Source organism: Onychostoma macrolepis, chromosome 17 (genome assembly GCF_012432095.1).
Source record: "Onychostoma macrolepis isolate SWU-2019 chromosome 17, ASM1243209v1, whole genome shotgun sequence".
NCBI lineage: Eukaryota > Metazoa > Chordata > Actinopteri > Cypriniformes > Cyprinidae > Onychostoma > Onychostoma macrolepis.
The window spans coordinates 28846554-28860048 of NC_081171.1; the positions used below are offsets into that span (position 1 = coordinate 28846554).

The 13495-nt window shown below is 37.7% G+C and overlaps 1 protein-coding gene across 10 annotated transcripts in view; it reads left to right on the plus strand.

The window, feature by feature from the left end:
• ralgapa2 (Ral GTPase activating protein catalytic subunit alpha 2) overlaps nt 1-13495 on the plus strand; it is a 187205-nt gene that overhangs the window by 129626 nt on the left and 44084 nt on the right. For all 10 annotated transcript variants that reach the window (XM_058748533.1, XM_058748534.1, XM_058748535.1 and 7 more), the window contains 8 exons: nt 210-320; nt 408-476; nt 687-824; nt 2937-3120; nt 7470-8274; nt 9879-9950; nt 11209-11332; nt 11431-11586. In XM_058748533.1, the coding sequence (XP_058604516.1) occupies nt 210-320; nt 408-476; nt 687-824; nt 2937-3120; nt 7470-8274; nt 9879-9950; nt 11209-11332; nt 11431-11586 (1659 nt within the window). The remainder of the gene's footprint in view (nt 1-209; nt 321-407; nt 477-686; nt 825-2936; nt 3121-7469; nt 8275-9878; nt 9951-11208; nt 11333-11430; nt 11587-13495) is intronic.

Here is a 13495-nt window from a genome sequence, read left to right on the forward strand (position 1 = left end):
TTAAAAAGGGAAAAATAAAAATAAAAACTTTTTAACGGTAGTGTATATTTTATAAGGCACAAGAGGTACTTAGAATTATATCAAATTCTGCATATAAATAAGAAATGTTCATTTAGTGAAAGAAGTAATGAAAACATGCCTTTTTTATTTTCATCGTATTCATCTTGTCTGGACTGTAACGTGAGAGTGAATGTGATTTTGTCTTTTAGTTTGGAAATAAGGTGGTGGCCAATGTGGCCTGTGACATCTTTCAGCTACTGATTTCTCACTGGCAGCACTTACAGAAGCTGGATCCGTCCCTTCCCAAAAGAATTATAGAGGTACGAACCATCTCCTTCAGTATGATGCATCTGTTGCCGTATTGTATAAGGGACGCCTGCTTAATCTCCACTTTTCGTCTGTTGTAGATTTTTGTAGCAACCATAGCATTTCTTCTGCCCAGTGCTGAACACTCAACAGTTGAGGCAGATAAAAAGGTAAGCAAGCAAAACATCTCTGTTTGTGTAAGCAGTGCTGCACATGGGAATTCAGAATGAGCAGCACACGGCTCTTCATCCAGCTCTTGGTTATTCTCTGTCTCTACTCGTTGTTCCACCTTCCTAACAGCTTGTCTTTGGCAGGTTTATTGATTGTTTTGTGGTCGTGTCAAGAGTGTGCTGAATGAATGCTTTCTCCGTGTGCTCTAGTTAATGGTGTCTCTACTGCTGTGCCTGCTGGACTGGTGCATGGCCGTACCTCTCTCCATCCTGCTGGAGCCCATCACTATGCCTGTGCTGGACGACCCAGCCTCACAGAAAGCCCCTCTACTCGACTACATTTACAGGGTGGGTACAGGCATACTGTAGTTTGTTACTTCAAATTAAAGCCGAAATATTCCAGCGCATGTGTGTGCGTTCTAATATAAATGCACTCGTCCCCTCAGAGCTCATATTTAGTCATCAGACACTAATGAGAGGGCATTGAGGGGCACAGAATAAATGAGATATTAGTCCCGGCCTGTTGTGCAGATGCAGACAGACACGGACCTTTGTGCAGATGTCATGCTCCCAGAAAAAAAATGGCCAAATTATTTAAATGTCCCATTGTTGGATTGATAAGCTCACCAATGAATGCTGAACTCAAGAATTCAGTTCATCATCATATGAGAGAAAATGCACCTGCTGCAAAGGGGGAAAGGGAAGAATAAATGTCCTTTGTTTTCCTCTGCACTCGTTTGACTGTTAATCATTTTTCGCTAGTTATTATATGCTCAGTGGGATTACTTTAATCTCTCATTTGTCAGAGCTGAATAGCGTCTAACACAGACACATGTACGAAACCTCACCAGGACAGCACACCAGTACTCGTACTTTCGAGTGTCGTGTCTCAGTTAAGTGCAAGAAATAATGATTAGCATCTCAAGCCTATAGTACTACTCAAATAATAATTGGTAATGACTGTCCTTTAATGTTATGGAGTCTTGGTTCATTTATGCAGCACAGTTTGAGAAGTGCCTCTTACTACCTTTACAGACTAATGAAAATCACTCTGAATCCTCAAAACCGGCAAACGGGGTTTAATGCTTAAAGGGATAGTTGACCCAAAATGAAAATTCTGTCTTTAATTACTCACCCTCATGTCGTTCCATACCTGTAAGACCTTCTTCGTTCATCTTCAGAAACAAAAATGTTCATATTTTTGATGAATACGTTTCTGAGCCTTGATCATGTTAGGATCCTTGCTGTCTATGGGAGGGTCAGAGAGTTCTCGGAATTCATCAAAAATATCTTAAATGTGTGTTGCGAAGATGAGCGAAGATCTTACAGGTTTGGAACAACATGAGGGTGAGTAATTAATGACAGAATTTTCATTTTTGGGTGAACTATACCTTTAAGTAAAGTGATACATTTTCCTGAATTTGTTTTGGGTTTTTTCTCTCTTTTTGTCACTATATGACTGCTTTATCATGCACCAGTTTGTTTTCTATTAGGAAAAACAGTCATTTTATTGCTCAAGAAATTTCAGACCTTACAAGTAAATATGGCCTGACTGAAGTCCATTATAAGATGGTCTGTTACTGATTTACATTGAGAGATGATCCATCACACCTTGGAATGACCCCTACCTCTGATTTATCAGCAGTTTCCATTTGAGCCAGATGGCACTAATGGCTCTATGGTGGTGATTATGTGGCAAAATTAAAGTTCTGTTGTTATATTTTTAGGTATTTTTACAACATGAATTTATGTCTGATGGTGTTTATGTAGCTTACAGGGTGGTTGTTTGCTGCGTGAGTGTGCGGTGTTCGAGAATGAGCCAAGGGATAAAGCCTTAATTAAATCAAACAGAGCAAACCTGTTCAGGCACTATGATAAACTGTGCTGGACTGTGTCTTATCTTCTCCAGCCAATAGAGCCATGGCCATCTGTTTTTGCACATCGATACACTCCCATATCACTGGAGAAATAGATTATTAGCCCATAAAGCCCCTCTCGCTGGGTTTCCTGGCTTAGCATTGTAAATATCGTCCCATCTCCATATGGCGGCCCTGTAGCGCTCAACCACACCGTCTGGGTGTAACAACAATGTTTCAATCTATTACAGATTTCTTTTTAATGCATCTCAGTGGAGTGCCAAGAAGAGCATCTTCATGGCTGAAGTAATTTCTGAGTTGTTGATCCTAACAGAGCTCGCAATTTGAAGCATTCTCATTAGGCTTTCAAAATGCATTAACATCTAAACAATGCCATTAGTATCTTATGCATTACATTTTGTATTTGTAATTCAGTCTAAAACAACAAAGAATGCAGCTCATTATTAAATAAATAATCTCCCTTTTTTCCCAAAGGTGTTCCCCAGGGTTCTGTATTAGGCCCACAAATCTTTTTTTTTTTTCTTTAGTCATTCTTTTTGTAGTGTATCACTGGTGTACTTAATTCACTGTTCTGCTGTCTTAGGTGCTGCACACTTGTGTATCAGGGTCTAACCTGCACACTCAACAGAGCCACTACCTCCTCAGTCTTGCTGATCTGTCGACAGACTATGAACCCTTTCTTACTTTAGGCAATGTCAAGAGCTTTGAACCACCACCCATCCACAATGTTATGGGAGACTTCGGAAATCTCCTCACTGTGGCTGAAGGTAAGGACTTTTTGTTTTCTGCTTTCAGGTGGAACATAAAGAGTGCAATTAATCTTACTGCAGTCATCTTATGTTGTTGTTTACAGCACGTTATCTACAGTGTGCCTAGGCAAATGTCATGACTGATCTGTCATGAACTGTCCCTGGTCATATTTCACCCCAAAATCAAAAATTTGTTTAAATTAAAATTAAAATTATATTATTCATTTATTTATGTATTTATTGCCTTTAAGTTGATTTGTAAAATACTAATTCTAGTGGTTTCAAATATGTATTTATTAGGGGTGTTAACGCGTTAATATTTTTTTAATGCAAATTAATCGTTTGATAAGGTTTGACCCCAACTTCTTCCCATCATCGCAGCGCGGAAGGTTATCTATCATTGTGTGATGAGGGTACAGCACCAGTGTTGCCAAGGTAATGGCACAAGTGGACTATTTTGAAAATACAGTCGCGGGGAAAATTACAGAGCCGTTTTGGGCTACTTTTTTTATGTACCACGGCCGCCCAAAGTGTATATAGACAAATAAAAATGAAAAAGATCCTTTTACTAATGTGTATTATACTTGGAATGTATCCCTGGCAACTTAAGAACAGAGAGGCAGTTGTAACATCACAAACAACGTGAGTTTCAGCAGAGCATACATGTTAAGGCGTTTACACAGCAGAAATAAACATGACAACAGCCACTATAGATTATATAAGATAATAAACACACGATTACGATAGATATGGTCTGTATGTGATTTTATTTTAGATTAATGTGTACATCTGAAATGCTAATTTGTGCAGCGATATAAAAGGCTATAAATAGCATATTTTAACAACAGTAAACGATCAAATTCCTCATGTGATCGCAAAAGGAAGTTATTACAAACACTCGATGGTGGTTTGAAGTGAGTTCTGAGTAAAAGTGTACTATTAATCTCATAAATTGTCTTATGAAGCATGATGCTAATATTAGCTCTAATGCACCTGCAGAACAGGTCCAATTCTTCTTCATAATGCATTTTGTCATAATACTTCACGTAAGGTCGGAAGAAATGTTTTGTTGTATTTAATTAGAAACACTTTTGATAATAGTTGGGTAAATGCATCCTGGGATTGAAGCGATGTGGCTTGGTAAACGTTTTATTGCCAGTTTAAGGCTGATAATGGCTGAATAAAAACAAAATAATAATGATAAAAGAATAATAAGGATTATGTCTCATAGCTGGCGGAAGTGTGAAAGATTCTGTTTCCTTAAACTAGTTTGTCATGCATTTCTTTCTCAACACATATACAGGTAAATCCTAGTATTTTAAATTTGTGATTAATCATGATTAAATCACAGTCCACGACTGTGATTAACACGATTTACATTTTTTAATCGATTGACAGCACTAGTATTTATATATAGTGAGTTTAACTATATTTCATGACCAAAAAGTATTCATTTTTGTTTAGTTTTGTCATGATACCTTATTAAATGTAAGAATTTTTGCTTCACATCAACACATCACTCTTTAATGTCTATAATGTAAAGGCAAGTTTGACTAAATTTACTGTGCCAAATTTTTCTGCATTAATTGTGAAACTGTTGCATCTCCCTTGAAAAGAAAAAAGAACGTACAAAAAAGGAACATTTTTAATTTGTCCTGTGAGTTTATCCAGGGCTCTCGTGAATCATATTAGAGCAAATGTAGCACAATGTGAAATGAAATAGAATTTTAAAGAGGTGTGCATTAGTTCCCTCATCCACTCAAAGCAAGCCCATTTATGCCAATTATTAAAGAAATCATTTTTTCCTCCTCCGACCTTGCTTCATCCATTAGGCAATATTTCTTGTGTGTTTTCTACCTTGGCATGTCATCAAATGTCATCTGTTTTTGGTGGGGTTGGGCTGTGGGCTGTGGGGGGGGTTGTTCTTTCCTCTTTCAACAGGGATGCCTTTTATGACAGTACATTTATGTCTGTGGAGTAGAGGAAGAAAAAGAATGCTGGCTTTTGCAACGCAAACATCTCCATCCATTGACATGCCTTTTATATCTCTGTGTACGAAAAAAAAAAAAAAACAACCTCAGCCAAAGAGCAACTCATAAGCAATATCCCACTACCTAGCTCATATTGATTAGTTCACTTCAAAGCTCTGTGCATCCCTAATGCAACTTGCTCGTCTTTGCAAAGAGCTTTTTCCACTTTGATGGGGATGATGGTATTGATAGCACTGTCACAATGTGAGCACTTCGTTTTTTTCCCCCTTCTCTCTCTCTGTCATCTTAATCTTAATATCCACTAATGACAACACTAGATTTCTCACTTTGAGAGGTGTTCAGCATTCAGAGGACTTTAATTCATAGTGCTTGCAGAGCCCTATTCACTCATCACGAAAGGTGTGATGCTCATTAGTGCAGCCCTTTGAGTCTGTTTTGGGAGAATGAATAGATATTTTAAAGGTGTCTGTGTGGACACCCATGTACATGGTGCAAACGTGGGAAAATGGCCTCCATTGGTCATGAGAGCTAAAAGCCAGTATAGCGACCAGCTTTTGAGAACAAGTAAGGGAAAATACTGTACACAGTCAGCCGGCCAGGACTTGTATTACCCTAAAAAAAGTCAGTCATACAGCAGTCATTATACAAAAAATATTTACCTGACTGTGTTTTCCAAGCAGAATCAAGTATTCCAGAGAGATGTGTAATTTGTGATAATGGCCAGCTGACTGTAAATTATCCCACTTGCATGGCTACTTACCAAATAATAATTAAGTGAATGAAAATGAAATATTGATTTCAGTTTTCATTTTTGATTATGTGAGAAGAGAGTTCAGAGTGATATGAGAGAAATTAAACTAGCTCAACTATGTAGGGAATGGATTGCCACTGACAACTAGTGGTTGACTAATATGAATTTTTCAGTGTCTGTTGCCAATACTAATATGTACATATCAGGCTGGCCAATATTTTTGTACATATTTACTAAAAATTGAATTTAAAAATAGAAATTGATTAGATGGCCATACATTTCAAAACTGATACAAGTAATGAGTAACTCTTCTGTTTATTGACCAATTGGACATATGACATTGAAATTATTCATTCAAATTATAGCAAACCTCCAAATGTTGGCCCTCTAATCGGCCTGGGCGACATATTGGTCTGTCACGAGTGAAAACGGCGGACCCACAGAATACCACAACTAATCTATCTGAATCACATATCCCACAGAGTGGTGTAATATAACAGGGTGATGGGCAGATTTCTACATAACCGTGATGAGGCAATACAAACTTATTTATTTATTATTTTATATTCAAAGGCATAGTTCACCCAAAAATTATATTTGTCATCATTTACAATTATGATGCTCCAAATAAGACTTTGGTTCACCTTGGAAACACAAATGAATACACTTTTAATGAAACCTGACAGTTTTCTGTTCCTCCAAATTTTGACGCTTCAAAAAATTCACAAAGAGATTGTAAAAGTAATCCTTATCAATCGAGCAGTTTAGTCCAAATATTCTGAAGAGATATGATCACTTTATATGATGAAACAGACACATACATAGAGCACATCATAAATGGTCAGCAGAAGCTCAGATGTGCTTGATTAACGCACAAGAACCATTAAGGTTTGTTCTCGCTCATCAAGCAAGTACTGTTGAGCTTCTGTTTTTCCAAATTTCATGTGTTGTATGTATGTGCATCAGTCAATGGTTATTTGTGAATAAAAGCCTAAATTACATATGGTTTTCATATAAAACAACTGTGTCTCTTCAGAAGGCTTAGATTAAACTCTTTCATTCAAATGGATTATGTTTACAGTACAATGTTTGACTTTTGTACAGCATCAACGTTTTGGTTGAGTTCCTCCATTAAACGTTCATGTTTCACATAAAATATATTTTCACAGTTATGAATTTGTGTTTTGAAGATGAACCAAAGTGTGATTTGTAATGACATGAGAGTAATTCTACATACAGTTACTCGTTTAAATTGAATTTAAGTTATCGACTTCTTGATAGTCAGTTGTTTTCTACATCCATAACAAGACTATATTAATATGAAACTTTTATTATCTTTGTGTATGATGTGCTAAGTATTTATATTTAATTGAGCTACATGGGCTCGTTTCTGTATTGTACCCTTAATCGTGCTCTCTTTTTTAAAAAAATTTTACGTTACCTTTCTCGGATACATTCGTGTTTATTTGAATGTTAATTTCTGTACTATGTCCCTTTTAAAATAAATAAAGAGATTATATAAATTGATGACAGAATTGTGATTTTTGGGTGAACTAATCCTTTGTGTATACCTGCAAAGCTGTATGTATTCTAGTTTACTGAACTTGTGTTGTTTCATATCCCAGAAAAGAAAAGGAGAAGCCTAGAGCTGATTCCTCTGACTGCTCGGATGGTAATGTCACACCTGGTCAATCATTTGGGCCACCATCCTCTCAGCGGCGGCCCTGCACTCTTAAACAGCCTGGTCAGTGAGAACCACGACAACCCCTACGTAGAGTCCTCCGAGCTCTCCTCTGAAGTCTTCAAAAGCCCCAATCTGCAGCTCTTCGTCTTCAATGACAGCACACTAGTCTCATACCTGCAGATCCCCTCTGACAGTTCCAGCACGGCCGCGGTAAGCGCCAACCCGAGGGATCATTCCTCTGAGGTGCGTGTCATCGTCAGGGACATCTCGGGAAAGTACTCGTGGGACGGCGGTGTTCTGTTCCGCACTTTGGATGGCACTGGCTTGAGTTTGGGTGGCAGCAGAGATCAGTCGTCTCACGACAGCGCTCGCGCTGAAAAGCAGGGCTCCGTGCGCTCCAGTAAATGCTCCTCTGAGCTGGAAGTGGAAGATGGCGTGGATGTGTTGGATCAGCTACTGGAAGACCTTGGACACAGCAGCCCCGAGTGTCTGCCGCAGCCCCAGCTGAGGCTCACCCAGCCGCCCTCTCCACCCATCGGCATGAACCCTGAGATGGAAGGGCTCATCATGGATGCCATCCACAGACAGGCCAAGCAGGAGGACGAGGAGCTGGCCTGGCGACAGACCGAAGACCCCAGCATCAGAGCAGAGAGACAGAGAGAGCCCATGCACCACGAGCCAAAATCTGCTTTTTACCTCTGCAGACTCCTCCTCAATGATCTCGGCATGAACTCATGGGATCGCAGGTACAGTATTTCATGAGAATTCCTTGAAAACATTCTTAAATGAGTAGCTCATTCCAAAATGAAAATGCAGTCACCCACTTGCAAAGCTGCTCTTTTCCACATCATTACGTATTTCTTCTTACGAGTCTTGAGACCATTCCTGATGCACAATTTGAGTGTGTTTGAATGAGATTTGAGAGCTATGGTGGGGAAGACAACTTTGTGTGAATATCTGAAATTTTGGTTTGCTGCCAGTGTTTTATAAAAAGGTACCATAAATGCATAAATCATACATTTTGATTTGAACAAGCTTACAATCAGTCACATAGCTACAAATATACATTATATCGTAAGGCTGCATTTATTTGATCAAAAACAGTAAAAGTACAGTGTGAATAGTACAATACAGTAAAAATGGCAGTATTGTGAAATATTATTACAATACCAAATAGCTGTTTTTTTATTTGAATATTTAAAAAAATAGTATAAATAGTAGGAATGAGATATTCCTGTAATGGTAAAGCTAAAATTTCAACAGCTTTTAATTACTATATTACAAATAATTCTAATAATTCTGATTTGCTGCTCCAGTAACATTTCTTCTTATAGATAGATACTACCTCTGCTTGTTTTATCTGATAGTTTGAATTTTTTTTTTTTTTTAATTACAAAGACTCAATAAAATCAATGAAACTCTATAAAACTTAGTTTTTCTACAAGCATCTTTTGTAGATCAATTCTGAGCCAAACAAATAATATATGTGTTCCTTTAATATGTAAATAGTTGTGAACAACAGTCTCCCAAGTATTTCTAATTGTTAAACTGGTTGATTTCCTTCTCTTTGATAGGAGTAAGCTTGAGGACAGGTGGACACTTTCTAAAATCCCAAATCTTTTGTTTTTGCCATTGTTCTCTTTCCACAGCATAGAACATAATAAAAGTGTGTTTCATTAAATTAAACAAAGAATTAAGACAAAGATTAAGATCAAATCATGTTATGCCCTGACATGATCGTTTGTTGAACCTATCAAGTGATTTTTGTTTGACATTTTCCGTTTACAGAATGGGACTATCACCACTGATCCTTGTTTTTACATTATTCACATTAAATGTCTGTGTTATTTTTTTTAGAGGAAGAGCTCTGACAGTCAAATCAATGGTTAAATAATATGCTTTTATGGTGCCTTTTTGTTCGTTCTGAATGGAAAAGAGCAGCTTGGACTTTTCCCTTTTTTAAGTTTCCTTTTTTTTTTTTTTTCTTGAGAGCTTCTTTACAAGTCAGAATATATGAAACTGCCACAAAATGTGTGAATATAATTGGGTTCTAAATATTTTAGATTTATTTGTTTGTTTGTTTTTTTTTAATGGAATTTCCATTTTTAATCACGAGCAATGTTATGATGCTGTGGTGTCACAGTGTTTACGATCTTTAGAGAAGTAAGCCTACAGATTGCTTACAGTACTTGGTTGTACTTTGGTTGAACTGAACTAGAAGAAAATATTTTAACATTGAAAAAAAAACAAAAAAAGGCTAAATGAGTGATTTTGCCTCTGTCTCAGCATGTATCTTTTGGAAAGTTATTTCTGGTTTTCATGACTCTTCCATTTCTATTTCTCTTCATAGAAAAAGCTTTCATCTTCTAAAGAAGAATTCTAAGCTCTTGAGAGAGCTGAAGAATTTAGACTCGAGGCAGTGGTAAGGGTTTCTGCTCGTTTCAGAAGACCACAACATCTGATGCCCATGCCTTAAAGTTTCATACACATAATCACACACCAAGTAAATTAGCAACTTGAAAACATATTCGTAACCTTCTGTCTGACTCCTCGGCACTTAGCGCTAAAAATCAGCAGCAAACAACAACATGCATTTGGAGAGCTCAATCATGCAGCCTAATGCCAGTCTACAGAGAGTGGCTAAATCCTTTAAAAGCACTATTAAGGAGACATGTCTTAAGACCACTCTCAGATACTCCGCTCCTCACGGCCTAATCCTGCCCACGTCTGGCTGATCACAGCTCCACACTTCTCAGCCAACAGCGATCAATAGGCGCTCAGAGTGGCTAATTACAGAGGCTTATTAAAGAATACCCCCAGGATCGGGCCACCGTTTCCCTCCGCATGCATAGCCGGCCCACTCATGGCAACCGCTGACTGAGCATACCAAACATCACACTGCAAGGGCATGACGCTTCCTTAGCAACACTGCCCAAAGAGACACGCGTGATGGGAGCCTCACACGTACACTCTGCATACCTGGATTTGATTTATTAGCAAATAGCTGTGAAGTTATACCATTCTTTGCAAAAAGAAATTTATTAAAGCGTGTTTTGATGATAAAACAATATCTGATTTAACGAGCACAGCAAAGGTGGTGCCATGTATAGGCTACCAGACATCCTATTACTTACCTACATGTTTTAAAGAAATCACAACTGTTCTTTAGAGAGAACTATTAGCTTAAAATTAAATGATCAATTATTAACTTACCAAAAGCATCATATTTACATATTTATCATTTGCGCTTAACTCTCGTACCACATGAAATAAAATATCTTTTAACAAAAAGGGGGAAAAAATGTGACGGCCAGAAATTAAGATCATTTAGACCCTTTTTACATTTCTCAATTTGTATATACATTTAAGAGTTGCAAATATATTTTCATTATATATGCAACCTTATGCTAAAAAAGTGTTTATTTATTTGTTTATTTTTACATAAATTGAAAAAAAATAATTTGTGAAGATTTTCCAAATTAGATAAAAAGAAAAAAACTGAAATATTACATTGCGTCAGTATTTAGACCCTTTTACTATGGCGTTTCAAATTTATCTCAGATGCATCCCATTTCATCTTTGAGATGTTTCTCCACTTTGACCACATCAAATATGGTGACACCTCAAATGTCTTGACGTTTAGCAGAATGTCAGTTCATCTCGTGTGTTTTTGTTTCCAGTCGAGAGACTCACAAGATTGCCGTGTTCTACATTGGAGAAGGCCAGGAGGACAAATACTCCATTCTGTCCAACACGGAGGGCAGTCAGGCTTATGAAGACTTTGTCTCTGGGCTGGGATGGGAGGTGAAATAACACATCAAATCCACTTTATGAGTCTGTGGTGAGCGGATGTCATGTCCTGGGACTGTCAGAGCATCAGGAAGTTTCTCTCTCTCTTTCAGGTGAATCTGGCCTCTCACTGTGGGTTCATGGGTGGTTTGCAGAGAAATGGCAGCACAGGTAGCACAGCACCATATTACGCTACCTCCAACGTGGAGGTCATCTTCCATGTGTCGACTCGCATGCCTTCTGACTCGGATGACTCCATCACTAAAAAGGTAATTTCAAGCAACTCATTTCCTGCTTGACAAGAACCATACAGAGGTGTGATTTACTGATTGAAACTGGTGGAAAGTTGTCTTTAAAAATGATGCTCATAAATGCTGCTTTTTAAGAAGGTTAACAAAAGGAGTGCAGGCTTTCCAGTCACTTTACATTCAGAGAGGAAATGAGAAAGGAAAAAAGGTCATGATCTTCAGTTTTAAAAATGACCTTATGTTAACCCACCCTTTTAGTTGCTACTGCTATTGCTATTAAGCTTTCTGCTATTAGCCCTTGTTCTGCCACTGTCACGCAGTAAGAGAGAAGCAATAAAATTGAGTGAGAAATTGAGGACATTTACATATGTAGTAATAATATCTAGTAAGACTGGGCAGTATATCGAGTTTGTATGATATATCAATATATATATTTTTTTATAAATGATATGGAATTGAGGCAATACCGTTTATATCGATATAAAGTAGTTTGATTGATACAAGGGCATTTGACAAAAAAAAAACGGACATCGAGGGAGCTGCTGCAGGGAAAGTGCACAATCCAGTTTGTCCTTGAACTTATGCTTTAAAAAGCATTATTTTTGTTTTTAGATTGAAATGTTAAAATGTTAGAATGTAATGTGATTTTAACCCTTTTTTGCACATAATAAATGGCATTACCTACATGGTTGCGATTTGTTTTTAATCCAATGTTTGTTTTTTAATATATATATATATATATATATATATATATATATATATATATATACACACACACACACACAGTGGTGTGAAAAAGTGTTTTGCATGTTTGTCATACTTTAATGTTTCAGATCATCAAACAAATTTAAATATTAATCAAAGATAACACAAGTAAACACAACATGCAGTTTTTAAATGAAGTTTTTTTTATTATGAAGGGAAAACAAAATCCAAACCCACATGGCCCTGTGTGAAAAAGTGCTTGCCCCCTCCTATTAAATCATGAAAGAACTGTGATTAACCACATTATTTTAGAAAGCGGATTTAAATTTCACTAGCCAAACCCAGGCCTGATTACTGCCAGACCTGTTGAATCAAGAAATCACTTAAATAGATCCTGTCTGACAAAGTGAAGCATGTTTAAAGAGCAACACATCATGCTGCAATCTAAAGAAATTCAAGAACAGATGAGAAACAAAATAGTTTACATGTATCAGTCTGGAAAGGGTTGTAAAGCCATTTCTAAGGCTTTGGGACTCCAGCAAACCACGGTCAGAGCCATTATCCACAAATGGAGAAAACTTGGAACAGTGGTGATCCTTCCCAGGAGTGGCCGGCCTACCAAAATTACTCCAAGAGCACAAAGACGACTCATCCAGGAGGTCATAAAAGAACCCAGAACAACATCTAAAGAACTGCAGGCATCACTTGCCTCAATTAAGGTCAGTGTTCATGATTCAACAATAAGAAAGAGACTGGGCAAAAACAGCATCCATGGGAGAGTTCCAAGGCAAAAGCCATTGCTGACCAAAAAGAACACAAAGCCTCGTCTCACATTTGCCAAAAAATATCTTGATTATCCCCAAGACTTTTGGGCAAATATTCTGTGGACTGATGCGATAAAAGTTGAACTTTTTGGAGGGTGCGTGTCCCGTTACATCTGGCGTAAAACCAACACAGCATTTCATAAAAAGAACATCATACCAGCAGTCAAACATGGTGGTGGTGGTGTGATGGTCTGGGGCTGCTTTGCAGCTTCAGAACCTGGATGACTTGCCATAATGGAGCCATGAATACTGCTCTCTATCAGAAAATCCTGAAGGAGAATGTCCGGCCATCAGTTTGTGACCTCAAGCTCAAGTGCACTTGGGTTATGCAGCAGGACAATGATCCCTAACACAGCAGCAAGTCCACTTCTGAATGTCTCAAGAAAATAAATTAAGGTTTT